The sequence below is a fragment of the Neodiprion lecontei genome, chromosome 2 (genome assembly GCF_021901455.1).
Source record: "Neodiprion lecontei isolate iyNeoLeco1 chromosome 2, iyNeoLeco1.1, whole genome shotgun sequence".
Taxonomy (NCBI): domain Eukaryota; kingdom Metazoa; phylum Arthropoda; class Insecta; order Hymenoptera; family Diprionidae; genus Neodiprion; species Neodiprion lecontei.
The window spans coordinates 28,827,948-28,853,361 of NC_060261.1; the positions used below are offsets into that span (position 1 = coordinate 28,827,948).

General features: G+C 40.4%; 2 protein-coding genes and 1 long non-coding RNA gene across 3 annotated transcripts in view; 2 read left to right on the forward strand and 1 right to left on the reverse strand.

Moving 5' to 3' along the window:
* Positions 1-25,414, forward strand: part of LOC107225825 — a 127,884-nt gene that overhangs the window by 33,780 nt on the left and 68,690 nt on the right. The window lies entirely within an intron of this gene.
* On the reverse strand, positions 4,516-6,241 carry LOC107225827. Its single transcript, XM_015666416.2, has 2 exons — positions 6,126-6,241; positions 4,516-5,755 (listed from the first exon to the last, which is right to left on the reverse strand). Exons 1-2 carry the CDS (start codon positions 6,141-6,143, stop codon positions 4,799-4,801), a joined length of 975 nt encoding a protein of 324 aa, XP_015521902.1. The 5' UTR covers positions 6,144-6,241; the 3' UTR covers positions 4,516-4,798.
* On the forward strand, positions 11,308-15,747 carry LOC124292838. Its single transcript, XR_006902773.1, has 2 exons — positions 11,308-11,495; positions 14,809-15,747. It is a non-coding gene; the product is annotated as an uncharacterized LOC124292838 (long non-coding RNA).

A 25,414-nucleotide genomic window follows, 5' to 3' on the forward strand; every position in this document is an offset into this window, starting at 1 on the left:
TGATCCGGTAAGACCGAAAACCGGTGCCTCTGCACACCCGTGAATTCACCACGTCCATTCAAAATCCAACTGGGCTTACCGCATGAATACATGCATCACCGTCCTGCCCAAAGCGGATAACCCTGCGGCTTTTCTCACCGCCATTATATGCGCTCACTTATGTGCCTTCGATTCTTTGGACTCGACGCAGCGCGAGCTCGTCATAACTCGATTTTTATCGAGGAATTTGAAGAAGAAACGATACGCAATGTTCCAGAATATGTTCAGCGACTTTATATTACCCTTTGAATGATTTGCACAAAAAGAAAAGTAACGAAAATTTATCTTACCTTCGTACTGTTTAAAATTTCAAGCACCCTACGCGTTGTATTTCACACGTTCTTGGTGCAAGAGCAGTAATTTTATTGCTTGAATTTCACTGAATCGTGGAAAGTTTATGAAATTTTTTTAAATCAAAGTAAAATTTGTGTAAATTTGGAACAAGTTATCCCCTTTCGATCCTTCGGATGTTTCGATACAATTGACAAGAATTTAAGATAATCATGAATGACACTCCTGTCGTTTACTTTCTCTGAGGTTTCTACAAAATTTTACATCAATTCTGTAAAACTTTTGATGTGAGGAAAAAAAAAAAAAATTGAACTAAATAAACAAAAACTAATCGCAAGCATAATTATGCAGTTTGAACATTGGCTAACTTGCTTAAAAATAGCAGACTTCTCCACATGTTATCGAGGGAAAAAGTTTTTTAATTTTTTCACCTACCCACGGAGGTTGTCAAGGCGTAGAGAACGTCGTCAGTCGTCACCTGGATCATTGTGGGGCAATTTTTTATTTAAAAATTTTTTTTTCCTCAACGTACTTGAATCCGGCCTGGCACCTGTGTCTTAATTAAAGTTAGCCAGCTCTCAGAGACCGGTTCAGGGAAGCTGTAGCTCGGTATACTCGTCGGAAAAGCCCCCCAGGGGTGTAATTTAGAGGCGGTGGCCCCCTCGTGTTCATATTCCAACGACAAGCGCCCCGCGACTGGCGTTGGATGCGAAGAGAGCGAAGAGGAGGGCGGCACCGGGACGTTTCACACCTCACCGATAAAGTTATTAATTTTCTGGGCAAGGGGTGGGGGAAGGGGATGATGCGGTGGGTGCAGAAAGGGGTGGAGATTAATCTAGCCAAAGTGGACTACCAAGGAGACTTCGCGTTAATTGCTTTTATGCATCGTTGCTTATTGTTTGAGACGGGGGAGAAACCGTTTTATGGACGAAGATGAACATTGTTATTAATTCCATGTATTCTTATCGCTTGGACACGTCAATCGCCATCTTTAACTATAAATTCAGTTCAACGGTTCCTTCATGGAATTCATTATTTATTTTCTTTTGGCTCCGTTTTGGAGACACATATTACAGTGTTTAGGAATACTTGAAATGACTTTACTCGTTCGATAGAAATTATCTAACATTGTCGTTGAAAAGATTTTTAACGATTGCAAAGTATATTTCAAGATTTCAGACGGTTTCTTTTCGATTGGACGGCTTAATCATCCTCGGCAACTGCTACGGTAGTCGAAATTTCGCGGTAGGAGATAAAAAGAGTCGGAAATACCGAATCGAATCTCACTCTCGATTTCGGTAACAGAATGGATGGACTAGACTTGAAACGAGTTGTGGCACCTGGATGACTTTTGGTCACTGCAAGCTGGGAGGAATTCCCTAGAGATTTCCCCTTTAAGACAGTGGGAATACGGAGGGCGAGATTCGGATGTCTTTACCATGCAAAGCAGCCCCTATTCCCTTTTGTCCATCAGATGGACCCCGTCGGAATTGGCGTGGGTCTCGAAAGTTCTGACCATCTTGATGCGGGACTGAGCACCGTCTCTACGACCTTAGTTTTTCGCCGTTAAATTCGTTTGATATTTATTCAGCTCATCGGGAAAGATGCACACTCTCGGAGGGACCTCTCAAATCTTTTTCCCCTTGTTTAGAACGTTGCGTGATGCACAGCGAGCCTTCGATCTTTCTTTACCACTGTCTATGAATTGATTCTGAGCCCGTTGGTTAAAATTTCCATCAAGGTTTCTTCGTTTACTCTAAACCAGTGTTTTCGTTCTTTTTTTTTTTTGCTCTCATTTCATCGATATTTTTTCAAATCCAGTCTGACGTCCGTTACGATTCCCTTTGGATTTTTTATTTTTGGAGTTGAGAAAAAAAAGAACACAGATGGTGGGGAGTTGGGCTGACAGTCCTCTCGGCCGTAAAGGGATTCAATAGGCAATCAGAGAATGTCTTCGTGCGGATGACAGAAAAATATATTTCGAAATGATTATTTTTCCTCGAACGTGAGCTAAGTCGATATTTTAATTTCACCAACGACAGTCAACGCGATTTTTACGCGACTCTTTTGCGGCGCACGCACTGATCATCGTGCAGGGGAGTCAAAGGACGCGGAAGAGAATCAATTCGCAAAAGATATTGTTTCGCGTTCCCGTGTCAGACGATAATATCCTGCGAGAATAGGAGGGAGAAGGCGAGCGAGGCTGACGATGAGTTGGAAAAGAGCCGTTAGTCGGTGAAATATGATCGTTTTATTTCACCTCCTCATCTTTTTACCCATCCAACCTGCACGCTGAGCACCACCGGCACCCCGTAAATCGCAATATACCTACACAAGTCAATTATTTACTCTCGAGGAGGATCCCCTACAAAGTAAAACTTTACGTGTAGGTGCCCCCACACACCTGAACCTGAACCCATATCATCCGTCTATCGCTTACTCGAAATTAGAAATACATAGGCAGGTATATAGATTCGTTCAATATATAAAAGATGGACGATAATTGATGATGTTACTATCCGGAAAGCGGCGATTCCTCCTCGCCATGTCAGAAAAAACGGTGCCGTTCTCAAGCGCCTTTCCCGAGATCTTCTTCAGGCTCGGGTCTCAACGTTCAATTCAACAACTCTGCAATTTACTCTCATACCGTCAAAACTGATGACGTAGCTTTCCAGATGTACTCGATTTTTTAACGTCCAGTTTTGTTGGCGTTCATTTAAGTTACGAGTATACCTGAAGAAACGCGAACCGCAAATCAGACAACATTACCGAGTGTTTTCCAGATTGGGAAGAGCGATTTATATTGATCATGACGTTCGAATGAGCAGGCAAGAAATGTTGAAACTCAGTTCGATGACCTGACGCGCAAAGTACATACATAGAGTTGCCACTTGCCGAATTCACGTTGAGAACGGGCCTGGCCTTAGAGTTGCGCTTGCGAGTACGCGTGTGTAGGTATATTTAGATCTACCCTTGTTCGTTGGGGGATCATCTTAAGCATGATCACAGGGGTGGCTGGGATAGCCACCACCTGGAGACTAATGGTGCCCGGGAATCTCCGCGCCAAGCGGGCTTCTAAACGAGGAGCATTGCTGAAGCTTGTAAAGTTCGCCTTGCCAATAAAATGACGACGATGATGGTGATGATGATGGTGGTACGCGTCAGTTTCATTGTCGCGTCAATGGACGATTGATGGTGAGGAACGTGAGAGAACTTCGCTGAATCTTGTTTGGAGACAAATACAGCAGAAACTAATGAGCACTACGCTGTAGAGAATCAGAACTTGTCCTTGTCGTCGGTAGTTGATGATTTATGAAGCGGATGCCAAATCGATCAATAATAACCAAGTGAACGTTGGACTAAACCCGCTACCTCCAATGGAAAATTATTTGCTTATTTACGAGAAGACGCAGCTGGCTGAAAGACTCGGAACGATACGGCCAGGAGAGCTTTCGGGTATGGGCGATATGGCGCAAGGGACTTGGTGTATTTTGTGGGTCGTTGGTAGCCTTAAGCGCTGCCATTACTTGAGAGAGGCATATATGTGGGTTACTAGTTGAGGATCTATGACGATCGATATCTCAAGTAGCTTCATCCCCTTTGTACGTCTTCTTGTTACGGCGTGCCTCTTGAGATTAGGAACGCCTAACGCTTGTATACAATATATACTTAGACGTTACGCGTTACGAGAACGTCAGAAAATTTATAATCGAGTATCAACGGTTCGAGCTAGGGTTCGTTTGGCGCTTGCTTGAAAGCTCCTCGTTTTTGTTCTCAGTTATTTCTCGCTTTGGCAACGAGCTTTCCGAATAAATCGATATGCGGAAATGGTAAATAAAAATTGCTCACTTCGTTGTTAGCCCAGAAGGCTATTATTTGCTAGATATTGATTAACGTCTCCGCAGGTACTATATACGGAAAATGAGATAACTTCCGTAATGACCGGAGTCGAGAACGATTCTCGGCCATTGTCTACCGCTGTTGTACTGCCTTTAGCAACTACGTCGGTAACAATTCTCGAACCATTCGTACCCATATACATGCACACACAGTGCATCTTCTATCCAGTAATTGTTTTGTATCACGCTGTGAGACCCGCGTTATATGTAGAGTCTAACGAAATTGAAAAATTCGCGTTCAACGTTATTTGTTGTTTACAGTTTTCCGGTAGTCAAATCTCAGACACTCTGTAAAAATTACTCGCATTTATATTTTTGATATTTTTCGAGCGTACAGGCTTTTTGTTACTCTATCTTAGCTATTCAAAATTGCTATCTACACTCGTCATAGCCATTTCGTATACGATAACTTCAATTGCACAGAATTTCGAGAGTCTGTGGTAGTCAGTCAGTCTCTAAATGCAAGCGAAACTAATTCTCCGTTTCAAAGATAGAACGAATATGTATCTCTTCCCATGAATATATAATTTTCTTATAGCAGTTTTGGGAAAGAGTTAATTTTCAAAGTATTAAAAATCCTCCTCCCTATAGTATTTGTTGTAGTTACACTTCGCTTCATGACTTTCCTTCCGATGGCGCGGCATCCTAACACGACATCCATAAATTTTTAGCTTGCACTCAATCAGCTCATCAGGGTCCTCTTCTGGTTCTTCTTCTGGTATCTCTTCTGGTTCCACTTCTCGTTCCCGGAAGTCCTCTTCATTGTAGTATTTATTGTAGTTACATTTTCCTTCGTGAATTTCTTTGCGACGTCGTTGCATCCTCACTCGGCATCCGTAAATCTTCAGCTTGCACTCCACCAGTTCATCCGGGTCCTCATCGCCTTCAGCTTCTGGTTCTGGTTCCAGTCCTGATTCCCCCGCATTGAAGGCTTCGAAACTTTCTTTGAATATGCAGAGTGGCTCGTGTACCGGCTTCCTCCAAGGTGGCATCATCACGTTGCATCCAACCACCGCGTGAGCACAGGGCTCGAGATCATCGCCCGGATGCAAATCAGTGGGAAGCTGTTCCTCTTCGAGAAATGGCCTGAAATGGCATCTCGTCTCGTGAAGCTCTCTCAGGTACTCGGGAACCCTGATCCAGCATCCGAAGTTCGAGTACTTGCAGTACCCAAGGTGTTGTTCCGGTTCGGGAGACGGTGGACCCCAGGATCCTCTTTCGTGATGAAGAAAGTCCTCGTAAGGCGCGCTGGGCTCGGTAGATACGAAGTCCCTCGGCATCATGTGTGGCATGAAGTGGATCGGCGGCGGCGTTTGCGCAGGATCCGTTTCCGGTGCCGGGAAGAAATTCAACGGTGCGTTACACATAGAACATGCGTAATAGTACGGCTTACACCGGTGGCACATCGTGTGACCGTTCTCGCACTGGTACGTTGGCATTTGGCCCATTTCCATGAAGCATATCGGACAGACTCCTGCGTTCTGGAACATTTCTTGGAGGTCTGGATAGCGTACGGGATCCATTTCCTGCGAAAAGTTTTCGGGGTTAGTACACTGTGTTGGTATATTTCGGTAACAGGCTTGAATATTCAAAGTCATTCAGGGTGAATACTCCAAATGCGAAACGAATTTGATTGGTTCGTAGATGGTATGAATAAGGAATACTATATATATTCTTGCGTATCGTGAAAATCACGTTTCACTAATAGAATATCGCATTAGCGACCGCTTGTTTGTCACTGATCGAGTACCGGCGAGGTTCTTTGGAAGCCCGTGGAGGATTTTATGTAAGCAGTTCCTAGGTATCTAATTTCAATTACAAGAAGCTCGTACCGTTGATAAATCATAATACCAACTGCAGGGTGTCACTGATCAAGTAGCGCTTAAACTTTCTTACCGGATTCTTCCTCTCCATTAACCTTCTTTTGGCAAAGTTTCACTGCAGTATCCGAGGTTGCGGACTAAAGATTCAAGCACTTTGTGTAACTCGCGATCCGTTTAAACGAGCGCAGCTCGTCACCGCTGTTTCAGTCCACGCCTCTTATCTTTGTCACATGATAATGCATTGTTATCTGATAAATCGTGGGTGACGGCATTATGTATCATGGCTCATGTTTTCGGTGAAACATGAATTGGCTCATATCTTATACGACTGATTGCAACAAAGATTGAACTTCCCTCTCGAATAGATGGATATAAATGAATGTTTTATAATCTTCATGATTAAAGTGGTTATCCATGGTAATTGTTCTTGGCATTCAATAAAGACCAAAGCTATCATTTCTAAGTAGTCGCAAAAAAAGTTTCTGTTACATATCTGGTACGAAAATTGAAGAATAATTTCATTCTGCTGACGCGGTAGTTTCAAGATAGAAGTTAAACTCCATTGCATAGAGGAGGTCTGAAAAAGCGTAGACACGCGAAACGGGAAGAACTGTTTCAGTTTTTCAATCTCAGATGGAGGGTTTCTAAAGTTGAACAATCTATAAATTTTTGAAGCCAAGTATACAAGGTATTTCACATTAGCTCTTAAAGATAAGGGAGAAAGGAGGCTTGCTTAGCGGGTTTTTAAGGAAACTCCAAAACGCGTTTAAGCGCTTGAAATCGCATGATCATTCGAAATCGTTTTCACGATTCAATATCGAGCACGACGAAGCTCACTTATCGCATTCATAAATTGTCACTTTTTGACCAGACGAACGGCACCTAAACCCTTACGATCAAGACGTATCTCAACGTCGATCTAAGAGCTTGAAAGCTAACATATTACCAACTTGACTGTTGAACAAGGGCTAAAGATCCAGGAGTGAGACATAGGAAGGTGACGGTAGTCCGCACGCATATAACTACGTTGAGGATTGCGGACCGTAGATGGATCGACCACCACGCCTCCACCCTGCAGGCGCGTTACGTTTCAGGGCTATTTGCATAAGTGAATTATGGCTGGTGAATATTATCCTCCAACACACTGGGGTGAGCCGAGTCCGGTATCTTTGGCGTTAGTGGGTGTAATATGTATACCGGCACGTGCGAATGTCTGTTACGTTGAAAATTTACCAGCATTTCACAAGCCGGGCTATATCGGTGAACCAACGGAAAGCGATGGCGGGGTATAATGGTGCACTAGAATTTCGTGTCAAGTTTCGAAGCTCTGTTGCGTGCATAATTAAACGGTCAAAAATAAGGGGTCCAAACGGGGACCTGATACGCGCAACTTTCGCAGTCCAAGTATAACGAGTAGAAATTTAAACAGACACTCTGTCCATTTCTATCCATGCTTTCCGCGACGAATTTATGGATATATCGCTGTCCAAACTCTCTGGAATTAATGGGGGAAACTGGACACCGTGTGGGACATGAAAAAGGTGAAACGGGTACCTAACTTTCCGCGCTTCGTTCGACCGTTCAGGCATCGCAAACGTCTATCTCAGTCCGTCCCTCACTCTCTGTGTTCTACAGTTGAATTTTTCACCGATAATTAACTGTCAACGACTAACGAACGCATCCATAACGTAACTCAAAACACGCGATGGGGTCCCCAACGTTGCAATGTGCCACCCTTTCACCTTTTCACATGTCCCGTCACCCATCCCAGTATCAAACACTGTATCGAACACGACAGCTACATGCCTCAACTACTGTATCCATTTTAAACTTTACCCACTACATACACTCAATACGTAGGTACTTGTATCGACGCTGTCATTGCTGACTGATAGAGGAGTCGAATTAACGGGTGCATTCTTTTTTCTCCTAGGTTTTGCTTAAATTTTTTTCACTCTTCTAGGTAAACAAGTTTCATTTTTCACAGGGTCTTCCGGACAGGTTATTTCATTAGCTTTAGTTATAATATAAATAGTGTTGAAGACAATTGATTAGAAAGTCTTGGATGGGTGACAAGTCGTGAACCTTAATTTTTCACTCAAAATGTTCACAGAGCTATGATGGATTTGGAATGACAGGCTACCACAGCCGACTGATTCACAATGAATACGTATTATTCATTTCCCAGTCTGATGCTGTTTGTTCTGAAGGTAAATCAATGACTGAAGACACTTCCTCATAGGCATTTAGACAAAATAATTTGAGTGTTCGGTATTGATGTGGCGGTAAAAAGAACTCTTCTCATGGAAGTCCAAAGTGCAGTGTTTTTCAGGTTTATGGTTCACTTGAACAATAATTTTGATACGCAATATAAATACCAAACAGTCATTTCTCTCCTGTATACAACCGTGTCACTTTGCTGAAAATGAATCTTTTTCGTCAATTCAAATACTTTTAGCCGTGATTTGGTGTAGAAGTAGGTAGGTTCAGGGTACGGTGGTCGCGTATCCTGAAGGAGTGATTCCGTTCCGGTGATTTGTTCGGATTGTTACTTTTCCTCGATTGGTTGAATGAGGAGGGGGGTTAAAGGCGTCGACTCGGGGCGCAATATGTCGTATAATTCAGCGATAAGTCAAACCCTTTCTACAGTTGCGGAAAGGGGATATAGGCAGGGGATGGAGGAATGGAAGGAAAGGACAAAGAAAGTATAAGAACAGCAGCGTTCGAACTCCTGTGCCGTATTACCTTGCACAGAGGGGAGTCTGGCTTCTCTTAGCCGTTTCTACATTTTCACTACCTCTCTGCATTTTTCCCTTGTCTTTTATCCGTCGCCTTGCATAGCGGAACACGCGGTCTAATATATGCAAAAATATTCGGCAAAGATTTGCCATATCGGTATAACGCATTCTCCGCATTTTTCTACAACTCCTCTCGTCTACCGTATGCAAACGTTCACTTTTATCTGCGAACAATATTGTTGTTGACAGCGAATGAAGTACATAGTTTCAAGTTTTCTTTACCACTGAATTTTTAGGATACATTGCATCCGGCCTTTTACGATATTTTGAAACTGGTACATAGTTGTTTCGAACTTTGGTTGTTCTACTTTTGTTACTGCATTTTTTTTTTTTTTTATTCTGAACACGGTAAGAGAAGAATAAATTCAACAACCACGTGCAAATGTTAAGTAATTTTCGTAGTTTCGTTACTCGTTGTTCTCCAGTTTTCACTATGAGCTCGAGGTCCTCTTTCCGCTTTGCTCGTTAAACTTGATCCGACGATTTAAACTAAGTAGGTGCTTGTATGAGTCGCGCGTATAATCACCGTATGCTTCTTCGCTGCTTATACATATAATACGTATTCGCGGGTAGCTTGAGATGCTGAAAGTCGCTTTAAAACCGCCTCATTTCGTATCTGTTCCTTTTTTTTATCATTCAACTGCACGTTTCCTACATTTCTGACTGCTCATACCAATGCCAATTTGTTACATCTACTTTGATGAGCGAAAAGCTCACGTTGAAACTATCCGTATACGTGCGTGACAATAATGTTCAACTGGGATCTGATTTCTGTTTGATTGATTGTTCAGTATTTACATTAAAATAAGATATAAGAGCGAACAAGACGGGGATCCTAAGTAAATATAACTACGCATTTACAGGTTCAGTTTAGATATTTTAGATATGCAAGAGTAATTGGAGGCAGCTGAATACAACATTAGTAGAGATAATTCGGAGTTGATACAGTAAAACGTTTTTAAGTATATTTTTTACACACCTTTCTCAATAAAAAGAAGATTGATTGTAACAAAAATTAATAATATCGTGGCGTTTGAACCGTTTAAAAAAAAATAAGAAACTGCACTAACGAGTCTTGTTAACTTAACGTAAGATTATTCATTTTTTTTTTTTTGTGTACTCTGAACAAATTTTTTAGTCATTATCATGCTGCAAGGGAAATAAAGTAAAAAAATAATGAAATAAGTAAAAATAAATCATAATAACGCTAAATAATTGGAAAGAATTTACATTTCAGTGCTGTCTTCATCAAGAACCGACTTCACAAAAATTTATACTAATTTTTCCTTGTACAAGTTAGAATTTGCGGTAAAAAGTTTTAATTCCAATTCACGTTCTCAGTAACATTAACCGCATTCGAAAAGCTTACAAAATTAGTCACATACATTTATTTTTTGTGGATGCTTTCCTGACCAATTGATAGCGATAGAAAAAACTAATCGTGTTTTGAAACGGGTAAAAAAAGTAGAATGAAATAATATCCTCCCAAAACTTAGCAGCAAGTGCATGGCAGTGGTGCTAACGACTATCAAAAGTTCTTCGCTAATTTCTGAAGTACCAAAGTAACTATCCCCAAAAATATCTCATTCACCTATAAACGCAATGAAAACTAGTTTCATCATCCTTGAAATGTACGTTTGTTCTTACAATTTAGTCGGTCCACGAACAAAAAAAAGAAAAGAAATTCAATCGAAGCACGCCGAAGATGTTTTGCAACCAAGGAGTTAACATTTTTTAGTCGAGAAAGTTAATTCAACTATGGGGCTGACGAAGAAAATTAATAAAATTTTCAATCAAATCACAGCAGGTGGAATAAATATAATAAAATCACTGCAAAAATTTTGCAAAATGTAAGAAACTAGTGTCCAAGTTCTGTAACTTTCAAAATACTTGGTGTATTCTTATACGGGTAAGGAGCTCCTTCGACTGCGACATAACGAGTTTTGAATTTGATTAAAAAAAAAAATAAAAAATACATACAACGAATCCAAAGTTTTTTTTTTTTTTTTTTTATTCAAAAAATTTGGTATCACCTTCAGCAAAGGTGTGACAAGTTATCGAAGTTCTATACTTCTAGACCATTGCCAAGTTCGTTGTAATACATTTCCTTTAAAGAGAAGTTCGTAATGTATCATGTGAAGGATTACAAGATAGTTTATAAAGGGTGTAGAAAGGGCGCAGAGATGAATAATATTCGTCAAAGAATCGGAGAAGATTATTCCTTCCCTCAAAGTGAGCTTAATTTCCCGCTTCCGCAGCGGCTCGGGTTCGCTTCGGCCCCGCCAGGGCGAAATTCACCCCGCACGAGGGGTTGAATCGATTGCGATATATCGCAGCAGTCTCGGGCCGGGCGACGCGCAAGCGTCCAAAGAACGGCTGCCATTGGCTGCCGATGATGTCATGCAGTCACCCCTAGGACCGTGATATCATCTGCGATCCCTTCTGCAGTCCGCACCGACCACTCGACCGGCGATGACGCCGCGTCCCTAAACATTTCCTGCACCGTGATTTCAGCAAAGTACCTCCGATTGTTCCCACATGATCCGAAAAGGTCCAAGTCTGTGCGTCGTACCTTCTTGTTGGGGATTCCCGGTTGTGCAGTGTCCTACTTGGCTGCGACGACAAGCCGTGATGATCATTGACTGGTGAGTGCCAGATTCGTCGTTATTGCGCCTACCCCTATCCTTCATTTATTTCCTTCAGTCATCCGATGGTGATTGTAGAAGTAACTGGTGCCTGTCATCCGATGATCATGACGCGTCTTTACGCATTGTGCACCTTCTTCGTTCATTTATTAGCGTATGCTTTTATCGCGGTTTTATTTTCACCCTTTTTTCGGAATTATTACCAGCGTGCTTTTTTTCATCATTCGGTACCCTGTCAGCCGATGACGAATGATCGTTACGAGGATGATCGTTTTTTCACTTTGAATTTATGGTAATCCCGAGATTCCTTGGCGGGTTTTCTTATACCCCGCGTGCTTTTGACTGTCAGATCGGATTTTGCTCAATGTGTCAATGTTGTTGTTTGCCGATTGGGGCGTGCTGCAGACCTTCAAGGGCTGATGGTACGAAAGGCAATTTTGACTAATGGGGTATGTTATACGGGTTTGCTTATGTCGTCGTTAAAACATTCGGGATGTTGGGTCAATTACACAAATCAGCGATGTGAGAGGAATTTCGGGTGTTTTTAGACTCGTCTGATTTCATATTTGAACATTGGATATTGTCATGCACTTTGCGGAATGAAACAGGTTACCAATGTTTGGGACAATTAACTAGTTTCTCTGTGGCTCTAAATTGATCACATGGCTTGATTACGACTAGCTAGATTCTCGCTTCTCTTCGTGAGGAAATATACACCCTGTGGACAAAGAGATCTTTCATGATGAATATTTTTGCACGATTTAAAAAAAAAAAAATACTGGCAATGGTTTGGCTTGTTAACGAAAACCGTTAGATATTTCCAGCAAAATATGAACTGACCTATCAATTTGGAACCTTATAAGTATCTCGCAATTTATGAAAAAGTTATTGTTTTCGAATTTCTATCGTGCAGTTATTATCGACTATTCGTCATTAAATTAAAACGAGTGTCAGAAAGCTCAAGCTTTCAATATATCATCGCTTGTTCTGTTTCTTGGCTGGGTCTGAATATTGAGTGTTTTAAAAAAACAATTTTACCCCGTCGAAACCCTTTTTTTTTTAGAATAGAGATGTGATTCTCGAAATGATAAATCGTTTTTTTTTACCTCTATAATCAGAACTAAGAATTATATCCGAATATTTAACACTTTCCGACTTACAGTAAGTAATTTGGATTTTTAATACGCTTGCATTGCTTGAAAATTTTATACGGTATAATATTTGTGTTGAAAATACAGCTGAGATAAAATTACCTTCATTATCATGTAAAATCAAACGAATCAACGTATGGAATTTGTAATTATTGTAACAAAGTTGTCATTCCTGTTTCTCATCATAAAATCAAAAAATCTTTTTAATCCATGAGTTATGTTAAATTGAAAACAAATTGTGAAACAGCTTATTACCAATAAGCATTGACGTAAAACTAGTTGAACACATCTCATGAACAATGAGAGATAAATGAGTCCAGAATCGAACCAGCGACTGATTCAATTCGTAACATCCCGTTTCCCCGTGTTGTGGCCAGCGAAAAGTGAGGGAGAGTTCGTGAATTTTATTGGATGAGGGAAATCCGCGGAAAGTTAAAAAATTCCGGGGTCAAACAAAACCTCGAAGAGCTTTGGGAATCCTTTTTGTGGTCAATCTTACAGGAAAATTTTAAAAAGCAAAATTTTACGTGGATTAAAATTTGATGAATTATTCTAGGTCTCACTATTCACTAATCAATCATAACTGGGTAAACTTTTTTAGTCAAAAGGTTAAAAATTGAAAAGAAAAGTTGGAATTGTAAATTCTAAATTGTAAGCTAAATTATAATACCGTGAACTTTTGAATAACAAAAATATAAATACTTTCGATCTTTCACAAATTTTCTGAGTTTTATCGAAATTGCGACGTAAGATTGATATATATATATATATATATATATATATATATATACATGCGTTTCTGAGAATTTCAGCCGATTTTGAAAGTGTACATACCCCTTCAGAGTGTTTGACGTAGGGCTAGAGCTTTGGGATTGGTTTATTTTTCAATTGGAATTCTAATCTCCGTGCAAACGTTGTATGGGTTTGGATACAGACGCCGTGTAATCCAACGAGTAATATAAAATTCGCAAATTGTTTTTGACGTTTGCGTACCTACATTTGCGTGCAATACGGCTATAGAGGGGTGAGAATTCTGCGGCGTATTGCTTTCTCTTGGTTTTCTTTTACCCTGCTGCCCCGCGGTACAAATAAATTCATATAAATATAAGCAGAGACTGGCAGTTTTCTGTTTCTTAATATATTTTTTCTCCTTCTTGCAATTTATGTATTGGTTTGCTTATTTTTAACGTTGGTGAGTAAAGAAATATACTTTTATTTTTAAATAATTTTGCGGTTCTATTTATTGACGCACAGAATCCGGAAGTAGGGAAAAATTGGGAAAATAAAATACCTATTGAAATTGAAATTTATTCACGCAGAGCGATTTTTATAGAATCGCGAATCATTGTATTTCAATCTTTTCTTATTACCGGCCCAAATTGAAATATTTTTATACGAATATCACACTTTTCTCGGCAAAATTTTTCTCAGCTGTTAAAGAAATTTTTGAATGTTAGAATTGGAAACAGGCCAGTCACATAGGTAAACTTCAAAAAATTATCACCTGTCAACTTTCATTCATTTGTCGAATCTCTGGAAAAGATTGTTTCAGATTATTTGTCATTATTAAACAGAGAATATTTATGTCTTGAGTAAAAAATTTGTTCAATAATATGGAAGTTGAAACTAAATTGTAATATAAAAATCTTTGAAATCCTGAAAGAACGTATTTTATTCACCACAATGCAAACTCAATTCTTATCGGAGATGATAGTGTGGTGAAAATTTAATTTCAACACTGCCAAATTTGAAAATAGTCAGGTTATTTCAAATTGGAGATATTACGTTCATTCCAATGATCAATTGTACAAAATTCTTCATCAAATTCAAAGGTTGTTTGTAAATAATAGTTGTTGATTAGAAATTGGTTTGACACGATGAAACAATTTGAACGTACAAAATATTTCCGAAAAAAATTCTGTTCCAAAGACAACAGCCTTTCTTCCGAACTCTGTAAGGGGTAATTGATCAGCAAAGAGAAACGCGCGATACAATCTAAAGACTAGAAGTTCATAAACAATCTCCCGGAGTATAATAATTGTTTTTTCTTGGTGAGTATCGTGCCTTTCGCAGCGCCGATGGGATAAGTATAATAACAACAACAATGATACCAGCGGTGATAACAATAATGAAAGTAACGTAAAAAATGATTACGTCATTAGCGCCGGTGGGGGCGGCGGTAAATGAAAGTGGAAAAAATACCGCCGCGGGAGATTTTATCTCTTCGGAAACTGTGTGACTACGACTCTGTAGGCGGTCGTCACGAATATCGGGGTGAAAGGAAGGAGAGGAAAGAGACAGCGAATGAAATGGTATCGTCCTTGTGTTCGTCTTTTTCTTGGTCGTCATCGTCGTCGCCGCCGCTCAATCAGAAACGCAAACACCCCGATTACGAGCTGAGCTTTCCAGGGATGCAATGGTCCACATACAGACACTTGTCACTATCGCTTTCCTCGCCTCTTCATACGGCCTATCGACTCTAATTCTTTATCCAACTTTACCAAACCTTGAGCAAACTGAACTCTCCAACTCTAAGCTTGATACAATCTTTTACCACGTCTCCCAGTGACGCGCAGATATCGTATCTTCATCTCCCGTTTATTGTTCGATGCTTCGACGCATTTCTAAATTATAGGCATGATTCGTTGCGTAACTTGTCGGAGAAATTGTATTATTTGATTTTGATACAAGTGATCGGAATAACAGTTTCTAGTGTCGGGTGAAACGAAGTTTTTTGAAACTAAGGCAGCAGTAAACAATTGCCACATTTGTTAAATTCATCGGAACGCGGAAAACAGGTAATAGCTTGGATCAATTGAGCTGTCTTACAATCGTTTGGGTAGCTTTGCTTGAAATAAGATCTTCACTTATGTCCAAATGGTGAAATTTATACAATTTCTTAATAATTTTCAACCAGGTACACCTTCTACATCACGTTGAAGTTAGTAACGTTATCCCAACGATTCGCGTTGGGAAAAAACCATTATTTCGCAATTTTGGAACTGTTTGAAATTCAGTATACGACGTTACTAAAATTTAATCTCGTCAGATAGACGGATGAAATTTATTTATTCTAAATTTCGCAAGGTGAATGTACTAAATAAGTAAGAGATGTGGCGACTGAAGGATGTACAAGGATGTACAAGGATGAGGTTGAAGTAAGGATTTTGAAGGAACTAGGATTGCAAAATATGAGTATGTCTTGTTTTATTACGGTTTACTGAATTTCGAACAGTTCCAAAATTGCTAAACAACGATTTTTCCTCAGCATGAATCTTTACGATAACTTTACTGACTTCAGCATGATTCTGTATAATCTTCTTTCCTTGACCAAAATTTATAAACTGAAAACGACGACATTTTTCCCAACAATAATGCTTCTTCCATTACAGATCTCCAAAAAATCACTATTGATTGAAATAGTAAGTCGGAATAAAACTGGTCATATAATTCACCAGTTAATTTTTCGATGCAGAATGTAAGTTCAGCATTAAAAATTCCCAGCAATAAAAAATCCAACGGCGATTCCACTTTATTTGTTAATTCTATTATATTTTCAATCGAAGACGTTCGAATACACGAATAAAGATCTCACCTATACCTAGATATTTGAAATGAATACAGGCTTCGTCAATTTAGTTTTGAAAAGTGTCATGACTTATTTGCTCTAGAAAATATATTACACATGTAAACGTAACTCTGTGTACTTCAACGTGTAAAATCCTGCGAAATTAATTAAAGGTCGATATCTATCCTCGTTAGTAATTAACGAATTAATTAACGCGTGAATTGAATGGTAAGAAATAATCTTCCGTATCCATAAAAATTTTTTCCTGTCGTCGTCCCTTTTATACCTTTTCACTTGAAAGAAATTTATTTGAACATGTTTTTTTTTTTATCTTTCCTTCTTCTTTGTCGCCGCGTGTGAAAGAGTCGCGATATCAAAACCGCGGGGAATTTCATCGCATCGGCATAGCTGACGACACATACATTCGTATGCGTATAGCTGATATCTTGCGTTTTCCGAATTTGATTTCTCCACCCTTGACTAAACCCGTGAATGGTCATTTACTTTTTTCCTCAATCCTTTTTTTTTTTTTTTTCCTATTCATTTCACCGTAAGGCAATTAGGGCCAGACATATTTCATAAAGGGTGCTGGGTGGCACGGCGCGTGGTCTCTGCCTTCGTATTATATCTGTTTCCTCGTTTCTCTGTTGGCTGGATTATTTAATTTTTTTTTTTTCTCCTTTTCCTTCGTTCCTCTCTTTTTACAGGCGAATTTTCTGCGCCGGGATAAAGCTCCCGTTCGTACGTTTCCTCGTCGAAATTATAATTCCAACCTTTTCGACCAACGGCGGCACCACCGCAACGGTCATCTGCAGCCGGGAAACCACTTTCCCCTAAAAATTTCCCTTGAATTTTACTCTTAGAGTTTTTTTTTTTCTTTAGCCACTCTTCTACTCTCTGTTTACAGTTGCGAAATCCTATATTACATGTATCCGTGAATGAGAAGTATAATTACAATGATATTCTAATCCATGCGGAAATATCACTTTGTCAATCCGGAATAATACTTTTTTCAATTCTAATATCAAAATGAGTAAAAGTGCTGAACCGGTATTATTTTACTCACGGTTTGGACTGTTTAGTTTGGAATAAAAGGCTGCAAAAGGCAGAAAATTTTCTTGTTCATAGTTCAGACGCTTTTCCATCGCTCAAATCAATAGGTACATTCATAAGATACGTAAAACTGATGTCTCAGCAGTAGTAAAGGCAAATTGTTTAGCGAGTTAATTGAAATAGAAAGTTGCTTTCGCTAGATCCTAATGCATTAATGCGTGTTTCGTTTTTGATATAATATCTTTCTTTTTAGTCAAAAACATTCGCGCTTCTTGTGTCTTGCACACCAGTAGAATGAAAATTTTGACAGATTCTTATTTAGAACGAACTGTTTGAAAGGATGAAGAGAAAAACATGGAATTCCAAAGTCGATTTAAAAAAAGTTTTATTCTGTTTATTCTTACCAGAAACGTATGAAAAAGTTACCGAATTTGCTATGTTCAATTTTCTCACTTCTCCGAATTGACGCGATACTTTTGAAATTAGTTGGGGAAAATTCATATTTTCAGGTATGGGGAACCTGGAAAAGAAAGTGATTTTCAGTTTTAATAAATTTTACAAGTTTTAAAGGTAACAGAGGTTTGCTTTCACTCGATAAGCTATTTCTTTGAAGTTTATCAATAAGGATATGGCAAGAAAATTCAAATAATAACAAAATTCTGGTTCAAGCGACTCTCTCGATGTAGCCAAAGACCGTTTCAGCTTAGTTTTTTCTACCGTGAGTATACACCGGTTAGCATCGTCGAGTGATTTGGAATCTGCACGGTTTACGGGTGCATGAAGCATTCTCGGCAGGGTCCGGAGTGCAAAAGTTTTTAAAACTCCGTGATCCGTGAACAGCAGCGATTAAGCGATTTATGAGAGATGTGGGGTCGAAAGGTCCGCCTTTTTCGCTTGCTTAACCCAAAATTCAACGATCTTCGTACCTCGCCAGGCAACCGTCAAGCCTCCTTCAGAGTTCAGACATGTCGACATAACTGCAGCTACAATTGCAGTGGGATGTGAATAACCAAGGTTTCATGCTTTATTTTCCTTCGTCGATAACGAGAAAAATGTGGCAAGCTTTACAACTCAATAGATTTGCAATTTGAATAGCTAACCGTGCACCAAATTTTCTATACTTGGATGGGGGTGGGGTTCAAAATTTTGATTGATGAATATTTGGAATGGCCGGTGTATCGAAATTTCAAACATGGGAAAATAAAATAACGAAAAACGAATTGTTCGAAATCTTTCCTTACTTTATTTTTTCATGTTTGACATTTCGATATTTCGGCTATTTCAAATTTTAGATGAAATTTAAATATATTGGTAAACTACGATACTCGTAGAAAATGAAAATAACAAGAAAAAAAAAGGAGATTTCAAATAACAGTTCAGATCTCAATTTTGGGTGTATTCGATCGGTTTTATTTTTCGATAACTTACTTTATTCAAAAAACTATTTTCTACAATCCCATGAAGAAGCTGTTTTTTATTACGTCAGCAAATTGTTAAATATTTTATTTAGGACGATTGCACTGGTTGATTTTGATTGGCAAATATGGAATTGTTTACATTAGAAAAGATGGTTCTTCTCATCAATAGAAATAACCGTGGAGTAAAATCTAACGAATGTACTAAATTATTCACCATTGTAAAATGATTTGAAATGCTAAACCGCTATCTGAGCTCTTTTTTATTAGAACAAAACGTGTAATTGCTTCCTGCGATGTGTAAACTCACGAACCTTCTTATATTAAATCCCTAATCACTAACAGTGGTTCGTTTTGCTAGAAATATTATCTCGACATGTGACCGTTGTGACATATTCTTCATAAGAAAATGCATTTTTCAAGTCTCTTCAATTCCACGAAAAGATAGAAAATCGATTGGTTCAATAAAACCATTAGATCGATTCAACCGAAAGCTGCTTGATTTGATTCATAAAATAGTCATTCGGTATTCAAGAAACTGGAAGATTCATGTAAAAAAAGTTTCCATTTGAAGTTCTTCCTCACCTACCGTCGATAACGGAAAAATAATTTCCTCGGCTGGAATCGCATATTTCCATATGCTTGAAATCTTTATTTGATTTCTCTGCTCATCGTAAGCCCTTCGGCCGATGCATTCATCCCGATGTCAGACGGAATACTTATAATACATAGGTATATAAACTAATACCGCTGCACCTTCCCCGCAATTAATATCGAATACCTAATACCATTGGCGCCGGAGTCGCGGGTGAGATCGCCGGGTCGTAGCCGGATGACGTCAGGGGGATGAGGGGAGAGATTATTGAAGAAAATTACACGAGACCCGGGTGGCGCAGAGCCGCAGGCTGCCCGCCCTCTTTCGAGGGTAGCTACCCCCTTTCCACGAATCCCCCCCCCCCCCCCCCCCCCCCCCCCCCTCCGATCTCCGTCACCGCCTGGCTGTCAGCACCCCCGCGATTTCCTGCCAACTTTCATACGTCAAATATCACCTCGCGAACTGATCATGACAGCCAACAACTGTCAATAGTTTTTTTCCCCGTTTACCGATACGTCCCCTGTAGCTACCCTTGCACCCTAGGCATACGACTCTGTTCGTTTCTTTCATCGTCGTCTCTTTCCCTCGAGTTTTACCGTTAATAATCGCTCCGAGGCATATTTCTATATTTACGAGAATTCGCACGCGTATGTGAATATACTCGCATATATACGCGTGGGTGTTGGTTGCGTGGCAATATCTCCGTGGGTGCTGAGGAAAAAATAATGAAAGGGAAATTGAAGACGGCTCTTGGTGTATTTGTTTTATCGGCAACGAATTCACCCTGCAATTTTTATTTGTATTCCTTTCTCATTATTGTTTTCGTGGGTTTTTCCTTTGTTGTTGTTGTTTTTTTTTTTTTTTTTTTTGTTTTTACTGATCTGGGATTGGCTTTTGAACGGTCCATTTTTGTTTCCTTCGTTTCAAGGAATTTAAAACCGCAGTTAGCGAGGTCAAAAAAGTGCAGTCGAAACAAACGTATTAATTACAAAATTCATAATTGAATTCCGAAACTCGTATCAATTCAGATACATTTAAGCACATATAAAAAACAAACGACGATTTCGAAATAAACAGTAAAGTTTTTATTAATTGAGATATACCTGAATAGAATCTAAATTGCTATGTTGTTCGAAAATATTTGGGGATCCTTTAGAAATTATTTATAACTTGAATAATTTTTGCAGAATGGTTCTGGTCCGATTTGATCGACGGTGATTGCAATATTTTTCAAGACCGTATTTTATTAGTCATATTGTTAAATCGCTTGTCTTTTAAATCGAATGGCCTGCGAAAATCGTTAAAAACGTAAAAAGTTGCGATATCCGAGATGAAAAATTCTTTTCAACAACAATGCCATAAAAAAAAAAGAAAAACAAAAACAAACAAAACAAACGTTAAAGGTACATTAATTCACGAAGCCAAGCTAATCCAGTGCGTGAGAAGCTAATTAGGTTGACCTGTTTCTTTTTTAATCCAGTTCCCCGCGTCGCAAAGCAGGCTTTCGGCTTATCTCGCCTGTTCAAATTCCAGTCGCCTGATCATCAGTCCCGGAACTGTAAATTGCTGAGGGGGTTGGCTCTCTAACCCACTGCGTAAACTGTGCGCATAGTTTCCATTAAGACGCATTCACAGGCATAAATGATTATACGCAGATAGAGAGAGAGAGAGAGAGACAGAGAAGCCTGAGTACAGTGAATCTAATTAACGCTGATAGTTAGATTCGATTTGTAATTGTCGAAATCCCGGGAATGAACTGCACCTGAACAACAATGGACGAACGAGGTGAACCGATCAGCCTGAAACAGTTTCAGGGTCCGTCATTCAATGGCACTGATTGCCGGGAACCCGCTTATCGTTAGTTACGAGATAAATCTCGCCTGCAGGGCGCGGGGTGGAACAGAGATACCAAAGTTGAATTTGGCGCTTTTGAACCCATCCGGAATTCGTCCCTTCAAATTGGCGAGGGACGCGTTTTGTTGTTTCGGTCGAAACGACGAGCGATACGCTGTAGAAAACGAAGAGCTTCAACGGAGACTCGACGAGCATGTTTGGTGCGCCTCTTTGCGAAGGAAATAAAGGCAGGATGGAAAAGTACGGTGAGACGAAGGAGAAGTGAATTTTTCATATTTCACGAGAAATGGCTTCCGAATCTAATCATTTCTCGGAGATTCACTGAAACAAACCCCCCTGCCGGGTACAGACGCCGATACAACGTGAGCCTTCTTGACGTGGGCGATCAATAACTTCGGAAGAGTTTTGCAACGGTGGTATGCCAGTGTAATGAAAAAGATGAGCCCCGAAGAGAGCTGGTCTAATGACGACTGAACATTATTCTATCCGGGAAAAGTGACTCGGAGACAGATTTAACCTTTTCTCTATCTCATCTTTCTACTTCTTCTTTTGCTGCTTAGTTTCTCCGCCTTTTCGTTTACTTCTGGATGTTTCGATGTAGTTTTTGCTCTACCAACGGGAACTGCAGACCCGAAGCAGCAGCCTGCGGATAAGTAGAATCGGGCGAACTTACGGCTAAGGCTCCGAGAGCAGAGAAGAGCTTAAAAAGCCCGGGTTTTTCCGTATTCAGCAATCCATCACGGTACCGGCCCGCTCACTCTTCTCGCTGTAACAATCCGTTATCAATCTTGCTAATGCTGCCCGGGTGCCCCCCCTTATTATCATAACGTTGAACCGCTGTCGAATTATAATGAGAAAGCAGGTAATATACACAGGCTGTTCCACCAGGATATGTTGTTCAAGCTCTTTCGGAAATACTCCAGTGATTGCGCGTGGATTCATCTTATTCCACCTTCCAACCCGTTGATGGTTATAGTTACGTGTACCGTAAATGTGAAGGGTTAAGGGGGTCGGTACATGTCATGATCTTGATGAATGGGAAAGCTTGGAAAAGCTTGATTTTTCGAACGTATGAAGTAAGTTTTATACTCCATGGTACTCCTTTCGGATCGTCAAAATAGATGGAAGAATATTAAGAAACTACAGTCTTTTAGGAACTTTATTTAGTTGTCCGAATGTTCGCAGTTTGTTGGTTTCACCATCTTTTGTTCGCGAGAACTTCATTTACGAACAAAAGACACTTTGCTGAATTGTACATTAACCATTTCATCAATGAATCATGTTCAATTTTAGTTTTGTAATTTATTACTTCAAATTCGAAACGAACACTTCCTAAAATCTAGGAGAAATTATTTTCACACACATTGGACTGAAACGAATGTGTCTGTGAATTTTTGCTCGTGTACGTTTTAATTTACGAACGTGTTTCACTCATGAAAGGTGTCACGTTTGAACGGGCGATGACAAGGCTTATCAGTATCGATCCGGGACACAAATAACCATTTTTCGGAGAATCCTGTTCCAGACCATACACTCATTACCTTAAATGGTAATTTGCTCAAGGTAGGTACATTTCTCCGAAATTTAATTACTCGGTTAAGGAAATGGTTGAAACGGTGTATCCGATCTGGTTATATTTGGTCTAAGTGGCAACCACTTCTAGCACATCACATGAGACGAATGTGTCGCGCGATCTTGCCACGAGTAAAAACAACGCGTGTCAAGTGAGCTCCCCGTTCTAATTAAGCCGCTTCATAAACATAACTCTCGTTGTCTGGCACCCCTGTGGCTATGCTGAGGGTGGTGGTATTTCTCTTGGGCTCCCGGGCACCGTGGGACCCCTCTGATCTATTTTCCGATTGGCTAGTGTCCATAATTGAAGTCAAAGTCTCCCCCAAAAGATTCGGAACCCGACGTAAACGGTCATAAACCGAACTCTGCCGTCGGGGATGCTGTTGACAGAGAGTTCTCCTAGCTGCCGAGGCTTCCGTTATTGCCCACAAGTTCAATACCTTCGAGGGGCCCGTGCTACGGTTCCTTCCCCATCATCCTAGCACGCGTGACGTGGCAATAGTCAATTGGCTGAAACACCGTGCCGCCCGTGACAACGCTAAAACATCACCCAACCCCGGACCTCGGATCCTGAGTGCCTATTGCCTTGCGCGGTGGCCTCATCACGAGAAGTGTCAGGAAATTTAGTACGATAGGCACTTTCCTCCTGTGTCCTTTCTACTTCGGGAGCGCTCGAGGTGGCGGGGTGAACCAGAAACCCCGAAACAGTAGATGTAATGCCAACAGACCCTGGCTGCCTAGGCTGAATTCTAACAGATGAAGCATATTTCACTTCGACAAGAGGTATTCGCAACTTTGGAGGCTTTAACGACGAACTACTTCAACCGTAAACGACCCGAGTGACGGTTTATGTTTACAGGTTTATTGCAGCAGGTTCTGTTCACTGGTCGTTGATTGAATTTGTCAATTGCTGCAAAATTTCCATGTAACTGGAGCACCTCGTAACCTTTGTTTGAAAACAGACACGACAGTTGGTGTTGGTAAGCTTTTTGAAACTGTAACTACGCCATTTATTGTCAATACAAAATGAATAGATTTTTTTCGAGCTCTTCTGTTTTGGTGTAAGTCCGCGTATGGATAAAACATGATCTTAAATCAGACCACTCTAAGGTTTTTTCGATAAATTTTACTAGTTGAAAACTCTTTTTTGTTCTAGTGTCTCTTATTCCTTTATTTTTCTATGTCTTCAGTCCTTCTCAGTCAAAGCTTTTGATACTGTGAAATCGTTTGTTTGACAAAAGGTTCACCGGACAGCTGCATAAACCTTGGAAATGTACGGTCAGTAAGCATTGTTGGAAAACCTTGACTCGGGGTCGTAGTATTTGCGTGAAAATTCATGGCAATCGCTCCGATGTGTTTTGAACCCTCTGGTTCTTTCCAAGCGGATATAAAAAAGCTGAAAAGTTGAGCCCGTTGGAGCGTAGATTTGTTTATTCTGATGTCCGGTTGTTTTGACTGCCGACGTTATTGTAGCCTGTGCAAATATCCACCTCGCGTGTACGAATATATGTGGATATTTGTATATGTACGTACATATCCGGATTTTCCCTTTCAAGGGGCGTGTAGTTGGAGTGTATGGTTCTCCTTGACAAAACCGGACCAACGAACGGATGGATGGATGCACTTTCTACACATTATGAGTAAGACTTGGACAAAACTTAGCCGATCCCCTTATCGGGATGTGTGACGAGGGTCGGGAGCTGGTTGACGTGGGGCCGTGTTAGACAAACATCGCATGGTTGATCGTTAAAAATTGCTGACTCGTGGCACGGCCTAGGTCAACCGCGTGTTGAATATTTGCAGGCTAATGGATTGACCCATGGAAAGCGGGGAACTCGCTTCCTCCCAGCTCCGCGTTTGCCAATTACAACTCGTAATCCGATTCGGAAGTTATGGAAATCCAGTTTTAGGACCTCGCCTCAAATTCTATGATACAGAAACGGGAAGGTACGCATGTATGCACATATGAGCGCTTCTCACTACTATATGTTTGTTTCCGTCAGTGATGATCCAATCAGTCAACATCAAAGAACTGATTTGCGTTTGTTCCTGGTTTCGGTAACGAAAACGCACTTCTCCGTGATTATCTATCAAAGAAGTATTTTTTTCAGACTGCAATGCGAGTAACAAGTGAACCTTTTCCGAAAAACACGACTATCTCTCATGTTTCTTAAAAATCCCATGTTTGACGCCTGAAATAGTGGCGATATCGCGTTTCAATTAGAAACTAATTACACGATACGCGGCAATTACATGAGTGGCAACATCTGCGGGACATGTTCTCGGGCTGCAACATCAGGTCCGCCTGCAGTGCTTCAGACTTCGGGGTGTTTAGGGTCGCGTAGGGTGGACGCGTGGTTCTATTCCCATGTGAGACTTGGAAGGGTGGGGACGCTATGAGTGCCTATGATGTCTATGATGCCCATGGTCTATGACCGCAAGGGCAGGCTACGACCGCCGCTTTCGATGCGCCCTTTGCGGTATCGGTGCGGCTTTCACTGAGCTCGTCCAGTATAAACCACAGTGTGCTGCAGTTGTGAATACTCTCGAGTTTCAACAATATGCGTTACATTTCATGACACGCAGCACCCCAAGGATCGTGTCTTGTTTCATTATTTTGAGGGGAGCGCATACGGACTGAAGAGATCTGTATGACGGTCCGTTTAGCACGGTCATGCACTCACTATCAACGCAAGCTTCCTACCTTGTCA